At 37.0% G+C, this 17949-nt stretch overlaps 1 protein-coding gene across 2 annotated transcripts in view; it reads right to left on the bottom strand.

Annotated features, from left to right (window-relative positions):
* The window catches only part of SAMD8 (sterile alpha motif domain containing 8), a 55153-nt gene that overhangs the window by 22284 nt on the left and 14920 nt on the right, over positions 1-17949 (bottom strand). For both annotated transcript variants that reach the window (XM_039235191.1, XM_039235192.1), the window contains exon 2: positions 1155-1747. In XM_039235191.1, coding sequence (XP_039091122.1) covers positions 1155-1747 — 593 coding nt within the window. The remainder of the gene's footprint in view (positions 1-1154; positions 1748-17949) is intronic.

Raw genomic sequence — 17949 nt, 5'->3', positions numbered from 1 at the left:
GTAAGCTACTAGTTCAGGATTTTTGCAACTTGTGTTACAACTTGGACAAGGAAACAACTTGAAACAATGAACAAGGAACAACTTGTTTCCTCTGCCTCAAATACTCTTTCCTGAGATACCCACATGCTTTCTTCCTTACTTTCTTAGGGTCTTCTGTTTATAATTGGGAAAACTATAAAGAAAAGGGGAGGAGATATAGGGATCTAACAGTTTCTTCAACAGTTTTCATTAGATTCCTCTTTTAGCACCACCCTTTCATCTGTAGTATCCAGAGTTTTGAGAAATCTGCAACATAGATTGGGTTGGTTCTAGGTTTTCCTAATTGCTATTTTGCAATTAGATTATTTTAGGTCTGTTTGTTGCCACTCATCCATCTACTTTCAAACTTCCAAAAACGTATGGCTACTTTCTCATTTCTTATCTGCTGCATTCCTGTAGGCTTACAACTTAAACAAAAACCTCCTTACTACACTTTAAGTCAGGGTTTGTGAGGACAAAATGTGATAAGCATGTCATTTTGCCATCTCAACATGGATACTTTAATTCACTTCATTAAAAAAATACATTCTATAAGATAATTTCAGAAGGGTAAACATTTTATAAAAACAATCAGGAAAGCTCTACAAACTTGAAATCGATTTTAAAAATCACAAATATAAAAACTAACAGTTTTGAGTTTTGTTCTGTTCTTCTCATATGCATATACTATATTCTTTTTATGCATGCAACACTTCATAAAAACAAGAGGATACCATCAATGAATCAATTTGTATCATTTGTGATCATTCCAACTTATTTGGTGATACAGGAGCCTTCCCCATAGTTTTGGAAAAGCTTTTAAACCCCATTCATCAAGAAAAAGTGACCAAATCCCATGTATTATAGACATCGTTCCAGGAAACCTTTTTAAAATGTGAAGTGCCCAAGGAGCTATAATATAGCTATAAAAAAGTATTAAGCAGTGGCTTTTCCCACTCACATAAGCTTAAGCTCTAATTTAAGACAAAAATGCAATTTCAAAGCATATCTTCATACACTACCAGATAAAGTATGTATCAACCTAAATAATAATAGCCAACATAATTATCATAACTATATTATCATTGCTGTTATTGCAACCTTCTGCAAACTTGGCAACTAGAAACAAAACTTACCTGTCTAAGAATATATCTGGGAGTGGTGGGTAGGTCTGCATATCAGGCACTCGCTCGTGGACTATAACCATAATGAAAGATGTAAACCCAAATACTATAAAAACATATATACAACTCAATATGGTCTTCCAGTACTCTGGGTCCAATCTTCGAATAGAATGTTTGTTTTTACCATTCACGTACTGGCACTGATCAGAATTCAAATCAGTGATAGGTCCATCACAGTCATGTGAAGGCTCCCCGTTACAGAGCCACTCTGTGCTGTGGAGAGCACTGATGAAAGGTGTCATGGAACCCATGGGACTGTCACTGTTGTATCCCATTTCTTCTAAAACATCAATATGTATTTTCTGCAATTTTCGGACTGAAAGCATTAACCTTTTAATGTCCCCTAAGATTTTGATTTCCAGAGGAGGAGACCGGAGATCATATTCAGTCAATGTTAGCAATGTGATTCCATCAAGTCGGTGCTTATTACATAAAATGTCCACATATTCAAAAAAGCCTTCATCCTTTAGCCAAACAGCTACATGCTTGGTAGTCCAGCGGCGAATGCAGAGGTGATTAGGAACAGCCATTTCCTCCTCCACTGCCTGTACAGGGAAAACAGGAAAACAAAACAAAAACTTCAGTGTGTCCTAACAACTCCTTTGAAGACCAAATACACATAAACATACCAGAAACAATCATTTTTCTACACTGATCTACTGCCTTCTAGAAGAGAGTAAAAAGGAACAAAAAACCCCCAAATGATTAGTTTTCAGTAAATTAACATTCTAATAATTTTATGATATAGCCCCCCAACAGAAAGAAGGCTAATGACTAAACATTTTTACAAAAAAATTACTCTACAAATGGCCTTTCCACATCATAACAACCGTAACTTAATCAGAAAAAGTCTACTGTTGAGAGTTAAGAAAAATCCCATTTTAATGCTTTTCTTAAAATGAGATATAGATACCTAATACATGAAAATTAATCAAATTTTAGAAATCTTCATGTTTGATGGAATAAGTATTTCCCACTTCTCTAAAATGAGAAGACAAAAATAAGAAATATCACAAAGGTAGATAACTAGTTTTAAGAAACCTCTTAAATTAGGCATATTTCTATCCACTATACAAATAATGATTTCTATAACAGAATAAAGCCTGTAAACTAGATATAAAAATCTATAAATATCTTATTAGCTCATTTCTTTCCATACTTTGAATATATCATTGTAGAAATGAATAAGCAATTTCTTTCTTAAACTATCACTGAGATTTCAGTGATAAAATTTTTAAAAGGAAGATGTCATTTCAATGTACTCATAATTTGAGGACCCAAACTTTATATTGTGATTGTAAAAGGCCAATAATGTACTATTTGAAAAGTACTAATAATTTTTACTACTTTGATCCACATAGTTCTGTTTATGTTCTTATGTTCTTTTCCCATTCTAAAATTTTCAGTAACTTGGGCCTCTATCAGGCTTATAAGATAACACAGGAGACAAAGGCCTACATGGAAAAAAAAAACCTATTTTCCTGAAGCACTTTCCTCAGTTACTAAAGCATGTGGGTTTTCTGACATTTTCCATATTTTTGAAGATCTTATTTCCTTCTGAGATGATTTTTTAACTAATTTTTTTCTGAGAGAGAGTGAGAGAGAAGGCACAAGTGAGCAAGGCAGCAGAGAGAGATAATCCCATGGGGGGGAGAAGAGAGAGAGAGAGAGAGAGAGAGAGACGATTTTTTTAAAAAACACAGTAGGCAAACTTTAAAGCATAATAACAACCACCAAAATAAGGAACAATATAAGAAATACCTAAATGTCTACTACCCAGCTTGAAAAAATATAAAATAATTTTAATACATGTTCTGTTTCTTTTTATTAAAAAAATTTTTTTAATGTTTTATTTGAGAGGAGACAGCATGAGCAGCGGATGGTCAGAGAGGGAGGGAGACACAGAATCTGAAACAGGTTCCAGGCTCTGAGCTAGCTGTCGGCACAGAGTCTGACATGGGGCTCGAACCCACAAATTGTGAGACCTGAGCCGAAATCAGATGCTTAACTGAGGCACCCCTACATGCTCTGTTTCTTAATCTGGGTATAGTCATATAGGTTATGTTCACTCTGTAAAAATTCAAGAAGCTGTATACTTATAATCTACACTTTACATAATTTACACTGTATTTTAAAAGTTTGCTTTAAAAGGCCAAAAACAAAACATCAATACAAGGGAGTGTCCCTCCCTGATACTGTTCCCTTCCTCCCCTTCCCGGAAGAAATAATTCTTGATTTTGGTGCTTATCATTTTCTTATAACATGCATTTTTGGCTATAAAAAAATCTTCTGTGCTTACTTATACTGAGAAAAGTAGAAAACTGCTACTGTTCTACATTCTTCCCCTACCCATACAAACTACTGCAATGAAGACTTATAAATACTTGAAAAAGGCAGGTACTTAACTACGTGAGCACCACTTACACCATCAAAAATAGTCAGGCAACAAGAAACCCTTATTAAATATTTATTTCTTAATTACTAAAAAGCAATCCTAATTTTTGGAAGCCTTAAATCATATTTTGTTTCCAAACAGAGTTTTTCATATTATCAATCCACAAGAATTTTCAGTCTTAGAAAATTAACAGCACATGTGCCTATAAGGATATGTATACTTTAAAAGACTCCCTAATTCTTTTTTTTTTAATTTTTTTTTAATGTTTTATTTATTTCTAGGAGAGAGAGAGACAGCGTGAGCAGGGGAGGGTCAGAGAGAGAGGGAGTCACAGACCGAAAGAGGCTCCAGGCTCTGAGCTGGCAGTCAGCACAGAGCCCGACGCGGGGCTCGAACCCACAACCGCGAGATCATGACCTAAGCGAAAGTCGGACGCTTAACCGACTAAGCCACCCAGGCGCCCCAAGACTCCCTAATTCTTATGTACTAAAGAGCTACAAAAACTCTTATTCAGCTCTTTATAGCTACAATGTATCATTGCCATTGGAATTACAGGTTTTATGCAGTTTACCACATAGAATTTATATATACTGATGTATATCAATTTATGTAAGTTACCGCATATATACGAATTCCATTAAAATGACTTTGCTATGTTTTAATTCATAAATATATATATCCAGAGGGTTTTATCCCACCCACTACATACATATCTTTTCCCCAAGATATGCTCTGAGTAACTTCATCTTTGAATATCCAACGAGCACTAGTTACATACAAACCCTGCAGCAGTTACGATGTAGCAAATTTGCAAAGTTCACCTCCCACAAAACAAGGCTGGATTCTTCTGTCATTTTATTTTCTACTCTGCTACCTTCCTCCTTTTCCAACAGCTTACCACCAATGGGTTCCAAGTCACTCCCATTCCTGTAGATTATCCTTCAGTATGGTTTTGTCTCATACACTGCTCAAAATGATTTTCTTTAATTTTTTTTCCCGTCTTAGATCACCAGTTCTCTATTCCCTGAATCATGCTAACAATCATACTTTGAGGCTGGTGTTTTAGCTGCTACAAAACGAGTTATACAAGGAAGCCTTCTGGAAGTCTTTGAGCCTGCTGTAGCAATGTTCTAAAAACGAGACACTCTCCACTGATGTGTTTCATCAGGTCAGGACATGTCTTTTAATTGCATGCTACTACATATAGTTAGAGGCCCATATTTACGTAACACTGGGAAAAACCTGCACTAAAGAGGTATATTAAAAAGATGACAAAGGCTTTAGGGCCAATTTAGTATTTATGTTGTGCCACAGAAACTACATGGAACTGGAGACTTTGAACAAAGATATGACAGCTATGAGTTTCATATAAATCTAAAAATTGAAATTAAGTTAGTGTATACTTTCAGCTTTAATCAATAATTAATATGGATCAATTAAGGGTTAAAGGGACTACACTTTTGAACAAGATATAATAAGAGGGACCAAATTTATCCTCCTACCACAAATAACCAAATAATAGACAAAACACATGGGAGAGAAAAACCAGCTTCAAGACACTGGGTATTGGACAAAAAAGATCGCTGCCACACAGGACACAAAGTGAGCCCTATTGCCCCAGCTTACTGCCCTGAGAGTTTCCAAGTCATATGTGACACAGGACACAAAATGGGTGAGGCCTGGCAGATTTGCTGAGTTGAGGAGATGGAGCTGAGGGTCTAGGGAGATCTAGGTGGCTGGTGTTCATGAAACAGATTACTGGAGAAGAGAAAGATGCACAGACAGAGAACTTGTTATAGACTGAATGCTTGTGTCTCTCCACAATTCATGTGTTGAAATCCTAACCCTCCAATTAGGAGGTGACTGGTCCTGAGGGCAGAACCCTCATAAATGGGATTCGTTGTCTTTTAAGAGATACTCCAGAGAATTTTATCACCCCTTCCACCACCTGAAGACACAACTAGAAGGTGACTGATTATGAGGCAAGAATAAGGCTCTCACCGGATACCAAATCTGCTGGGCTTTGATCTTGGACTCCTTGGCCTTCAGAACCGTGAAAAATAAGTATGCTTTGTTTAAGTCACTCAGTCTATAGTGTTTTTGTTATAGTAGCCTGAAAAGACTAAAAGCTCCAGAGATCTGCAGAGACTGTCCCTTGAATATGCAGCTAAATACTGATCATCACATATACATGAAGAAACAAAACAGGACTAAAAAAAGAACCACCCAGAAAGATTAGGGGGAACAACACTCAGTACACACACAAGACCAATAAAAGTGCCTACCTGAGGGGGGAAAAAAAATCTCACAAACCATGGGGCAATGGGCAAAAGTACACCGGAAGATCTTGCATAGAAGTGAGACAAAATCAATCCTAAAGCAGTAGTTACTGAACTGGGGGCAATATGCCATCCTCCTCCCCAACATTTGGAAATTTCTGGAGACATTTTTGGTTGTTACAACTGGTGGGTCACCCAAAGGGTAGAGGCTACAGATGCTGTTAAACATTCTACAAAGCACGGCATAGGCCTTCACAACAAAGAAGGTTGTATTGACTGCTGATAGAGAAACCCTGCCCTAGAATGAACAGGTCTCTGGTCCAAACAAATCTTTTTTTCTTAATGTTTATTTTTGAGACAGACAGACAGACAGACAGACTATTCCTAGGCTCCACACTGCCATCACACATCCCAACATGGGACTCAATCTCATCAACAGCGATATCATGACCTGAGCCGAAATCAAGAATCAGACACTTTAGCCGACTGAGCCACCCAGGCGCCCCCAGGCAAACAAATCTTAAAAGCAAGATCCAAAAGGATCAAATCATTTTCCAGTAACTTAACTACATCCTACAATGAAGTTCAAGATTACCAGGAGTATTTAACACCCAACACATAAAAATCCATTATGTTGGGCAACCAATCAAAGATTACCAGGCATGCAGAGTAGGAAAAGTTACCTATATTAATAGAAAATCAATCAAAATTGACCCAGAACTAATACAGATTAAATAGAATTAGCAGACAAGGAAATCAACACAAGTTATGAAAACTCTATTACATGTTCAAAAAGTTATAGACATGGGCCATAAACAAGCTCCAATGCAAACTTCTAAAGATGAAATTACAATACATGTATTGAAAAATACACTGGATGGGATTAACAGCTGATCAGACATTACAAAAGATAAGAATAATAAACGTGAAGACATAACAATAGGAATTTTTCAAAGTGAAACACAAGAAAAGATCTTTTTTTTTTTTTTTTCACTTTCAAAGTAACCTCGTAGGATACTACATGGCAATGAGAAAGAATGAAATCTGGCCATGTGTAGCAACATGGATGGACCTTGAGGGTGTTATGCTGAGCGAAATAAGTCAGGCAGAAAAGGACAAATATCATATGTTTGCACATATAGGAGGATTAGGAGGAACTTAACGGAGAACCATGGGGGAGAAGAAGGGGAGAAATGGTGGGGGAAAGAGAGAGAGGCAAACCATGAGAGACTCTTGAAAGCTGAGAACAAACTGAGGACTCATGGGTGTGGGGGGGAGGGGGGAGATGGGCATGGAGAAGGGCACTTGTGGGGATGAGCACTGGGTGTTATATGGAAACCAACTTGACAATAAACTATTTGTAAAAAAATTAAAAGATAAAAAAAAAATAAATAAAAGTAACCTCGTAGGTGTACCTGAGTAGCTCAGTTGGCTTGTGAAATATCTGCCTTTGACTCAGGTCATGATCTCACAGTTTGTGAGTTAAAGTTCCGTGTCAGACTCTGTGTTCACAGCTCGGAGCCTGCAGCCTGCTTGGGATTCTGTGTCTCCCTCTGTCTCTGCCCCTCCCCTGCTCATGCTCTGTCTGTCTGCCTCTCTCTCAAAAATAATAAACATTAAAAAAATAAAATTAGGGGCACCTGGGTGGCTCAGTCTGTTTGTTAAGCATCTGACTTCGGCTCAGGTCATGATCTTGCAGTTTGTGACTTCAAGCCCCATGTTGAGCTCTGTGCTGACAGCTCAGAGCCTGGAGCCTGCTTCAGGTTCTGTGTCTCCCTCTCTCTGTGCTCCTCTGTGTTCACACATACTCTCTCTCTCAAAAATAAATAAACATTAAAAAAATTAAAAGTAAAATAAAGTAAAAGTAACCTTGAAGACATTGTGTTAAGTGAAATAAACCAGGGCAAAAAGACCAATATTGTAATGATTCACTTAGATGAGGTACCTATAGCAGTCAAATCATAGAGACAGAAAGTTAAACATTCAAAGAAAAGTCCTTCAGGCAGAACAAAAATGCCACCATATTAAAATATAAAACTACACAAAGTTCTGGAAAACATCAGAAATGGTAACTACGTGAGTAAATACTTAAGTAAAATATATGTCACAATATCACAATATGTCACAATATCACAAAAGTAGGGAGAAATGGACTACTAAAGTAACATTTTTCCAGTAAAGGAGAAAATATTTCTAAATTCATTCCATATATTACCCTGATACCAAAACCAGGCAAACACATTACAAGAAAATAAAACAGCTTGATAGCCCTCAAGAACATAGATGTAAAAAATTTACAAAAATCTTAGGAAATCAAGTCCAACAATATCTAAAAAGGAACAAAACTAAGTGGTATTTTTCTCAGGAATGCAAAGTTAGTTTAACACTTGAAAAGTGATAATAACCTACCATATTAATAAACTAAAGCAGGGAAATCACATGATCATCTCAAAAGACACTTAAAAAAAGCATTTGACAAAATCCAATATTCATTCCTGATAAAACCTCTCAGCAAACTAAAAATAGAAGTTTCATTAACTTTATAAAGGGCATCTTTGAAAAACCTGTAGCTAACATCATACTTAATGACAAAAGACTAAACACTTTCTTATAATACCAGGAAGAAGGCAAAACTATCCACTCTCACCACTTCTAAACATTGGACATTCTGACCAGTAGAATAAGGGAAGAAAAGGGAATAAAAGCCATACAGATTAGATAGTAAGAAACAAAATTCAAAATCTGCAGAATTTGCAAGCAATATGATTGTTTATGTAGGAAATTCAATGGAATCTACATGTAAACACAAAAACCTACCACAACTAATAAGTTAGTTTAGAAAGATTGCTGGATATAAGATCAACATACAAAAGTCAATTGTATTTCTTTTTTTTTTTTTTTAATTTTTTTTAATGTTTTATTTATTTCTAGGAGAGAGAGAGATAGTGTGAGCAGGGGAGGGTCAGAGAGAGAGGGAGTCACAGACTCTGAAACAGGCTCCAGGCTCTGAGCTGGCAGTCAGCACAGAGCCCNTCAGAGAGAGAGGGAGTCACAGACTCTGAAACAGGCTCCAGGCTCTGAGCTGGCAGTCAGCACAGAGCCCAACGTGGGGCTCGAACCCACGAACCACGAGATCATGACCTAAGCGAAAGTCGGACGCTTAACCGACTAAGCAACCCAGGCGCCCCAAGTCAATTGTATTTCTATAAACTAGTAATAAAAAAATCAAAAACTGAAATTTATAGGGGCACCTGGGAGCCTCAGTCAGTTAAGCATCTGACTCTTGGCTTTAGCTCAGGTCATGACCTCATGGTTCCTGAGTTCAAGCACGTCATCTCTGTGCTGACAGTGTGGAACCTGCTTGGGATCCTCTCTCTCACTCTCTCTGCCCCTCCCCTGCTCATGCTCTCGCTTTCAAAATAATTAAACTTAAAAAAAATTTTAATTTTTAAAACAACACCATTTACAATAGCATCAAAAAATATCAAATTCTCAAGAATAAATCCGACCAAACCTGGAAAAGACCTGCACACTAAAACCTATAAAACACTGTAAGAGAAATCAAAGCTCTAAATAAGCAGTGAGAAATGGATGGGTCAGAAGATTCAATATTGTTAAGATGTCAATTCTCCTCCAAATCTGAACTACAGATTCAGTGAAATTCTAATCAAAATCCTGGCAGACTTATTTGTAGATGTTGATAAACTTATTTCACAAAAGCTCGCATGGAAATGTAGAAGGTCCAGGATAACCAAAAACAACTCTGAAAAAGAACAAATTAGACAGCTGATTTCAAGACTTATCATAGAGTAATTATTTTCTACTGCTATGTAGCTAATTACCATAAACTCAGTAACCACCCTCAGTTCTTGCCTCTTCTTATTCTGAAAAGCAGCAGCTTCTCCTGTGCTGAACTCCCTTTGTACCTGGAATCTCTTCTGGAAAAGCACATTCCTTCTCAAGGGGTTGCCTCATTAAGTCCAGTCCACCAAGAATAATCTTAGTTTTGTAGTCAACTGTGCCACATAACATAACCTAATCACAGGAGTGATTGCCCATCATATTTACAGGTCCCTTCTATTATTATACAACAGTCACTGAAGATCATTTTAGAATTCTATCATCTACTCTAAATCAAGACAAAGTGGCAGTGGCATAATGATAAACAAATCAATGGAACAGAATGGGGAATCTGGAAATAGACCTAGATAGACAGACAGACAGACAGATAGATAGATACATGGAGAGATACCAGATACATGGATAGATACCTGATTTTCTACAAATGTGTAAAAGCAATTTATTGAAGAAAGGATATTCTTCATCAGACAGTACTAGAACAAATGAATATCTACATGCAAAAAACATCAATCCATATCTCTCACCACATATAAAAATTAACCCCAAATGCATCACAGACCCAAATGTAAAGTCTAAAACTATAAATCATCTAGAAGAGAACACAGGAGAAAATCTTTATGACCTTAGGTTAGGTCAAGATTTCTTAGATATGACACCAAAAGCAAAATCCATTAAGAGAACACTGGACTTCATTTGTCTAGGTAGGAGACAGATGGACCTTTATAGTTTTTAGTCTGCAAATTTCTGCATTTTTTGAATCTTTTATAGCAATATATTTCTATACTAAAAAGAAAGAAAATATATAAAAGTAATATATATTTACTGAAGAACATTTAAAATAAAATTTTTAAATTACCTTTGAGGCTACTGCTTATCATTTGCTATAAGTTTCACACACAGAATTTTCTACAAAAAGAAATTATACTATAGATAGTTTTGTCTCATTTTCCTTAACATTATTACATGAATCCTAATATTATTAAATTGTCCTTTGAAAAGGACAGTCCATTAATGGTTATACAATAGTTTGTCCATCTCTCCATTGTTGGCAATTGTTCACAATATTATTACTATTATAAATAGTACTGTAGTGCCTTACATAAGATTTTTAGGAGTCAAATAACTATCAAAAAATCTCAAGTGTTTTCCTACTAACATCATTAAAGCTTGATCCACATTAAAAAGCATGGCATGCAAAGCTTGTACTTGTCTAAAACATTAATTGGTATGTATAAAGGAAACATCCCAATTTGAGATAAAATTTAAAAGAAGTTTACTCTGAAATCATGAATTATTAAGAATTTAATTATCAAAGGTCAGTACTTTATTATCAAGGCACTGGGAGAATAAATATTCAACTCCTGCAGAATCTCACTATCAATAGGCATAAGTCAAACAGTCCCAAGTCCTAGACAGCAGATAAACAAAAGAGGCTGACTGTTCTGTACAACGTGGAACAAAAGGTATCTTATGGATGGACTCTGGTTAGAAATTTTTGAAAACTATAAAAAATTCAATTTTTGGCACATCAACTCTTATGTACAAGCATATTTCTTTTCTTTCCAAATTTAGTTCATACTAATTAAAGATTTCACCAGTCTGAGAGCAAAGGAGCTTACAGTATATTGTCTATATACTGTAAAGATGACTTTATCTCCATTTTTAATAAAATGAAAAAATCTTATCATAAGAACTTTAAGTTTGGTATTTCTTAACAGTAGCAAAGCTATTCTTTAACCAATAAGCCTTTAATGAATCCCATTAGAGTGACCCAAATCTCTTCACAATAATATAAATAACTCAGTTGTGTTCTTCTCTATTAAAACTGCCAAGTACTATACGTTAGGGTTGACAAAGTACAACCAGTCCAGAACTGCAAAAGGAGATAATGATTATCAATGAACTTTCTCCCTACTCCTCCCTGTTGAACCTATTTGCTGTGTTCCACCCTACCTTCGCATGACCAGCTGCAGAAAAATCTGGCCACCACTGAAAATGACTGAACTGAAAAGAACATTATCTTCTGTGAATCACAATGACTCAGTGTCTGTGACAGATATGATGAATTTAGCACTGATGAACTGGCATCTTTTCCAATTTTCCTCTAGTTGTTTTCTGCTACTACAGAGGTTGAAAAGCTAAAAAATTATTCCCCAGGATCCCTTACAACAAGAGTTTTAAATGTGAATTAGGTTCGGCCAAGTAGATTCTCTGAGAAGAGATACAGAAACAGAAGCCTGAAGTTCTGGCTACCCACAAAACAGACTATGTAAATTGGGCGGGGAGGGAGGGCTCAATTCTCCAGTTTTCAGTCACGAACTGTTGAGTGTAAGGAAGAAGTTGCAGTTGTGGAGCAGCAATGCTGACTTTCTAATGCCTGTGTCACAGGTATGATGGTACATTCTTTGTTTTGTTTGTATATGTTTGTTAAACCGTACTAAAATTTACTCTCTTAACCCTTTTTTAAGTGTGCAGTTCACTGGCATTAAGTACATTCACATGGCTGTGCAATCATCACCACCATCCACTTTCATAACTTTTTCATCATCCCAAATGAAAACTTTGTATCCATTAAACAACAATCCCTCCATTATCCCCTACTTCCTCACCCCACAACAACCAACATTCTACTTTCTGTCTCTATAAATGTGATTACACTAGGTACCTTCATATAAGTGGAATCCTACAATATTTGTCTTTTTGTGTCTGGCTTATTTTCCTTAGCATAATGTCTTTGAAGTTAGCCCATGTTATAGCATGTATCAGAATTTCCTTCCTTCTTCCTTCTAAAAAAAATTTTTTTTAATGTTTATTTTTGAGACAGAGAGAGACAGAGTATGAGCAGGGGAGGGGCAAAGAGAGAGGGAGACATAGAATCTGAAGTAGACTCCAGGCTCTGCACTGTCAGCACAGAGCCCGACATGGGGTTCGAACCTACTTGTGAGATCAAGATCTGAGCCAAAGTCAGATGCTCAACCGACTGAGCCACCCAAGTGTCCCAGAATTTCCTTCCTTTTTAAGGCTGAATAATATTTCATTGTATGGGGGCGCCACGGTGGCTCAGTGGGTTCAACTGAACCTTGATTTCAGCTCAGATCATGATCTCATGGTTTGTGAGTTTGAGCCCCACATCAGGCTGTCTGCTGACAGGGCAGAGCCTGCTTGAGATTCTCTCTGCCTCTCTCTCAAAAATAAACAAACGTTTAAAAATTTCATTATATGCATATATCACATTTTCTTTACCCATTCATCAATCAACATGCATGAGTTGCTTTCAACTTTTGGCTATTGTGAATAATGCTCCTATAAACATGGGTGTACAAATAACTGTTCAAGTCCTATTTTTCACTTCTTTGGTGGATAAACTCAGAAGTAGAATTACTGAGTCATTTGGTAATTTTGTTTATTTTCAGGAATCACCACATCATTTTTCTTTTTCTTTTCTTTTTTTTTTTTTTTTTTTTTTGAGAGAGAGAGACAGCAAGAAAATGTCACAAGGGGCAGAGAGATTAGGGTAGGGGAGAGAGAGAGAAGTGAGGCTCACCCAAAACGGGTATCAAACTCATAAACTATGAGATCATGACCTGAGTTGAAGTCAGATGGTTAACCGACTGGGCCCACCATACCATTTTTCAAAGCAGCTGTACTGTTTACATTTCCACCAGCAATGTACAAGTGCTCCAATTTTTCCATACTCTTGCCAACTTTTCTGTTTTTTTTTGTTCTGTTTTTTTGTTATGTTCTGTTTTTTTGTTTCTTTTTTAACAATAGTCATCCTAGTGGATGTAAAGTGATATCTCATTGTAATTTTTCTTTTATTTCTATAATGATTAGTGATGTTGAGCATCTTTTCAAGTGCTTACTGGACACTTATACATTTTCTTTAGGAAAATGTTCAAGTCCTTTGCCTATTTTTCAATCAAGTTGTTTTTGTTATTGTTGACATGGTATATTCTTTTTAAAAAGTCTTTCTAATGTTTTTATTTATTTGTTTGTGTGTGAGAGAGAGAGAGAGAGAATCAGAGACAAAGAAACAGAGGTGAGTGGGGAGGGGAAGAGACAGAGGGAGACACCAAATCGAAGCAGGCTCTAGGCTCTGAGTTGTCAGCACAGAGCCCGATGCAGAACTTGAACTCATGGTCCGCAAGACCATGACCTGAGCTGAAGTTGGACGCCTAACCAACTGAGCCACTCCGGTGGCTGAAATGGTATATTCTTAAAATTGTTCCATGCTGGCCTTCCAATACTTTTGATGACTGTGGCAAAGGTAGCATTCCTTTGGCACACAAGTTCAAATCTTGTTCTAAAAGTCATTCCTAGGGGCACCTGGGTGGCTCAGTTAGTTAAGGGTCTGACTTCTGCTCAGGTCATAATCACATTTTTCATGGGTTCGAGCCCCATATCGGGCTCTGTATTGATAGCTAGCTCAGAACCTGGAGCCTGCTTCGGATTCTGTGTTCCCTCTCTCTCTGACCCTCCCCTGCCCATGTTGTTTTTCTCTTTCTCTCAGAAATAAATAAAACATTAAAAAAAATTTTTTAAGTCATTCCTAGCAATCCAGCCCAGTGCCCATAGTAGTTTCTATCTCCTGTAATTGAACCTTACTGAATATGTCAGTATAGGCAGGACCCTTCAATCTTCCAAGTTGTTATCTTTGTTTTTTTCTTTAAATGTTTACTTATTTATTTTGAGAGAGAAAGGGTGGATGTGTGGGGAAGAGTGGAGGGGCAGAGATAGAAAGGAGAGAATCCCAAGCATCCCAAGCATGATCTGCAGTCTCAGCACAGAACCTGACACGGGGCTTGACCCCACCAACCATGAGATCATGACCTGAGCCGAAATCAAGAGTTAGACACTCAATTGACTGAGCCACCCAGGCGCCCCAAACTGTCATCTTTCAAAGCAAGTGAAGTACCCAGGTTAAAGGCTTCAAGCTTGCTCATAAGGACCACATTCTAGTTCAATTCTAGGGAAGGCAAATAAATGTATGCTATTTCCTTTAACTTCCTGGGACATTAATTAAGCAGGAGATGGTTTCATCTGGGGTTTTTTTCCTTAAATGCACATATTTTCATGTTATCTTTGGAATGAATGACATCTTTTATTTCAATAAGCTGTACAACTTATTTTTTTCCCAACCAAGCACACTGTGCCAGTGGAAAAAAGACTAAGGAGTAAAATGTTCCATTAATAATTTAAACATAACAAAAGCTCTGATCTGGTCATTTCATCTATTAAGTAAGTTCAACTCTATTAAGAATAAGAAATTAGGTGCCCCATGGCTTCCAGCCAGCTGTAGGTCTCCTAGGAGTATGGGGAAATCGAGTGGGCTATGGGCTTGGATGCACCAGACTACTGTGAAGCCCACAGGGGAGAAATAAAGGAGACAAAAGGCACACTATAAATTAAAGAAAGGGGGAGAAAAAAGTAAAATATGAATGTATCTAGCAAAAAAACTATCTAGCACTTAGGGCAGCAGGAGAGCTTACTAATTTTTTTATGTTAGGCTATTTTTATTTTTAGAGAATATAGTGAGGGTTTACTAAGAATATTACAAATGGCCCCAACGTGGGGCTTGAACCCACGAACCGTGAGATCATGACCTGAGCTGAAATCGGATACTTAACCGACTGAGCGACTCAGGCGGCCCTTATGCATATTTTTAATAATGAAATTTCGTTACAAATTCTTATAGATCAGACCCTATCCAGGGTGATTTCACATGTGATTTAAAAAAAATTTTTTTAATGTTTATTTTTGAGAGAGACACAGAGTATGAACAGGGGAGGAGAGAGAGAGAGGGGGGAGACAGAATCCAAAGCAGGCTTCAGGGTGTGAGCTGTCAGCACAGAGCCCGACATGGGCCTTGAACCCAAGAGTGGTGAGATCATGACCTGAGCCGAAGTCAGATGCTTAACTAAGCCACCCAGATGCTCCACATATGATTTAATTTAATAATAATAAAAATATTAACAGCAATAATTATAATAATAATTCCTGCTTCATCTTTGCCTAGTTGCTTTGGGAACTCTGCCTGACTAGAGCTATTATATATATTATTTTATTCATTATTCTTTTTAAGATTTTATTTTAACGTTTATATTTATTTATTTTTAAAAATATATATTATTTCTTTTTTTTTAATGTTTATTTGTTTTTGAAAGAGAGTGACAGAGTGATATCAGGGGAGAGGCAGAAAGAGAGGGAGAAACAGAATCCAAAGCAGGCTCCTGGCTCCGAGCTGACAGCACAGAGCCTGACATGGGGCTTGAACCCATGGACTGTTGAGATCATGACTTGATCTGAAGTCAGTTACTCAACTGACTGAGCCATCCAGGCGCTCCTAAGATTTTATTTTTAAATAATCTCTACACCCAACTTGGGGACTGAATTTAAAATTCCAAGGGGCTCCTGGGCAGCTCAATTGGTTAAGCGTCTGAATTCATTCAGATCACCCCACGATCTGGTGGTTCATGGGTTCCAGCCACGCATCGGGCTCTATGCTGACAGCATGGACTCTGCTTGGGATTCTCTCCCTAAAAATGAGTAAAACTAGGGGCGCCTGGGTGGCTCAGTCGGTTGGGCGTCTGGCTTCGGCTCAGGTCATGATCTCACAGTTTGTGGGTTCGAGCCCCACGTCGAGCTCTGTGCTGATTGCTTGCTCAGAGCCTGGAGCCTGTCTTCGGATTCTGTGTTTCCCTCTCTTTCTGTCCCTCTGCTGCTCACTCTGTCTCTCTCTCAAAAATAAATAAAACATAAAAAAAATTTTTTTAAAAATAAGTAAAACTAAAACAACAAAAAAATGCACTGAAGATGTCAAATGAGACTAGCTAATCACTTTCAAGAAGTCCAAAATATCTTCAGAATAAAGAAATACATACTAGAAATAAGATCCAGATGATTGGGGGGTGATTTGTAACACAGCTTCTTCATCATAAAGGTGTCAACTTTTGTTAAGAGACCCTTTTGCTGATAGAAATAATATATTTTCTTCAATATTTGTTGGGAAATCTATGCTAACTATTTAGGTACTAAAATCAGTTAAATACATGTATTAACACAATACAAATAGCTGGATTTTAAAAATCTTTTCATTTCAGGCAACCATTAATTTTCTTTAAATTTTGTAACCACCACCATATTACCATACCAGCATCACAGTGAATAACTCTCTTCTTCCCCCAGGGGAACCACAAACCTATCTTTGTGATAATCCCTAATTATTAGTACCTAAGCATATATTCATAAACAAAATAGTTTAGTTTTGCTTGTTTTTCTCTTTTATATGAATCGAATCACACAGTGTGCATTTTTAAAGTATTATACAAAAGTAGATTGTAGCATTCACCTGTTTTTAAAAAAATCTGAATGAGAATAGTTTTGGAAAAAGTTTAGAGGACTGCTAAATTGATAAAAACAGACACAAGATTCAAAGTAATATAGGAAATGTTAAATAGCCATTTTAATTGCCCATGAAGACAAAATTAATGGTATTTCACCTGGGAAGAATTAACTGCACAAAATCAGAAAGCATATTCAGCCTGAACCAATAAACTCTGTTATCATATTCTTCAAAGGAAGAAGACAAAAGTACATACTGTTCCTTGGTATTAATTCGTAATCCTTTTTCAGTAAAAAGTCCCAGGAGGACTTGTTTCTTTGACTTTTGTATGATGAGCACAATGAGGTGAACAGGACTATCAGTTACCCAATCAACACCTACAGGAAGAGGAATACAGTGGACAGGATGTGCAGGTATAAGAGATTCCATGTCTGCAGAGTATTGTTTAAAAAGAATGTATATCTTAGCCAACTAATCTTTGACAAAGCAGGAAAGAATATCCAATGGAAAAAAGACAGCCTTTTTAACAGATGGTGTTGGGAGAACTGGACAGCAACATGAAGAAGAATGAAACTAGATCATTTTCTCACACCATGCACAAAAATAAACTCAAAATAGATAAAGGACCTGAACGTGAGACAGGAAACTATCAACACCCTAGAGGAGAAAGCAGGAAACAACCTCCTTGACCTCCACCGCAGCAACTTCTTGCTTGACACATCCCCAAAAGCAAGGGACTCAAGAGCAAAAATAAACGATTGGGACCTCATCAAGATTAAAAGCTTCTGCACAGCCAAGGAAACAACCCACAAAACTAATAGGCAACCAACGGAATGGGAAAAGATAGTTGCAAATGACATATCAGATAAA

The sequence above is a fragment of the Hyaena hyaena genome, unplaced genomic scaffold (genome assembly GCF_003009895.1).
Source record: "Hyaena hyaena isolate Hyena2069 unplaced genomic scaffold, ASM300989v1 scaffold_97, whole genome shotgun sequence".
NCBI lineage: Eukaryota > Metazoa > Chordata > Mammalia > Carnivora > Hyaenidae > Hyaena > Hyaena hyaena.
Note: the sequence above shows the minus strand (reverse complement) of the source record. Positions and strands in the feature narration are given on the sequence as shown.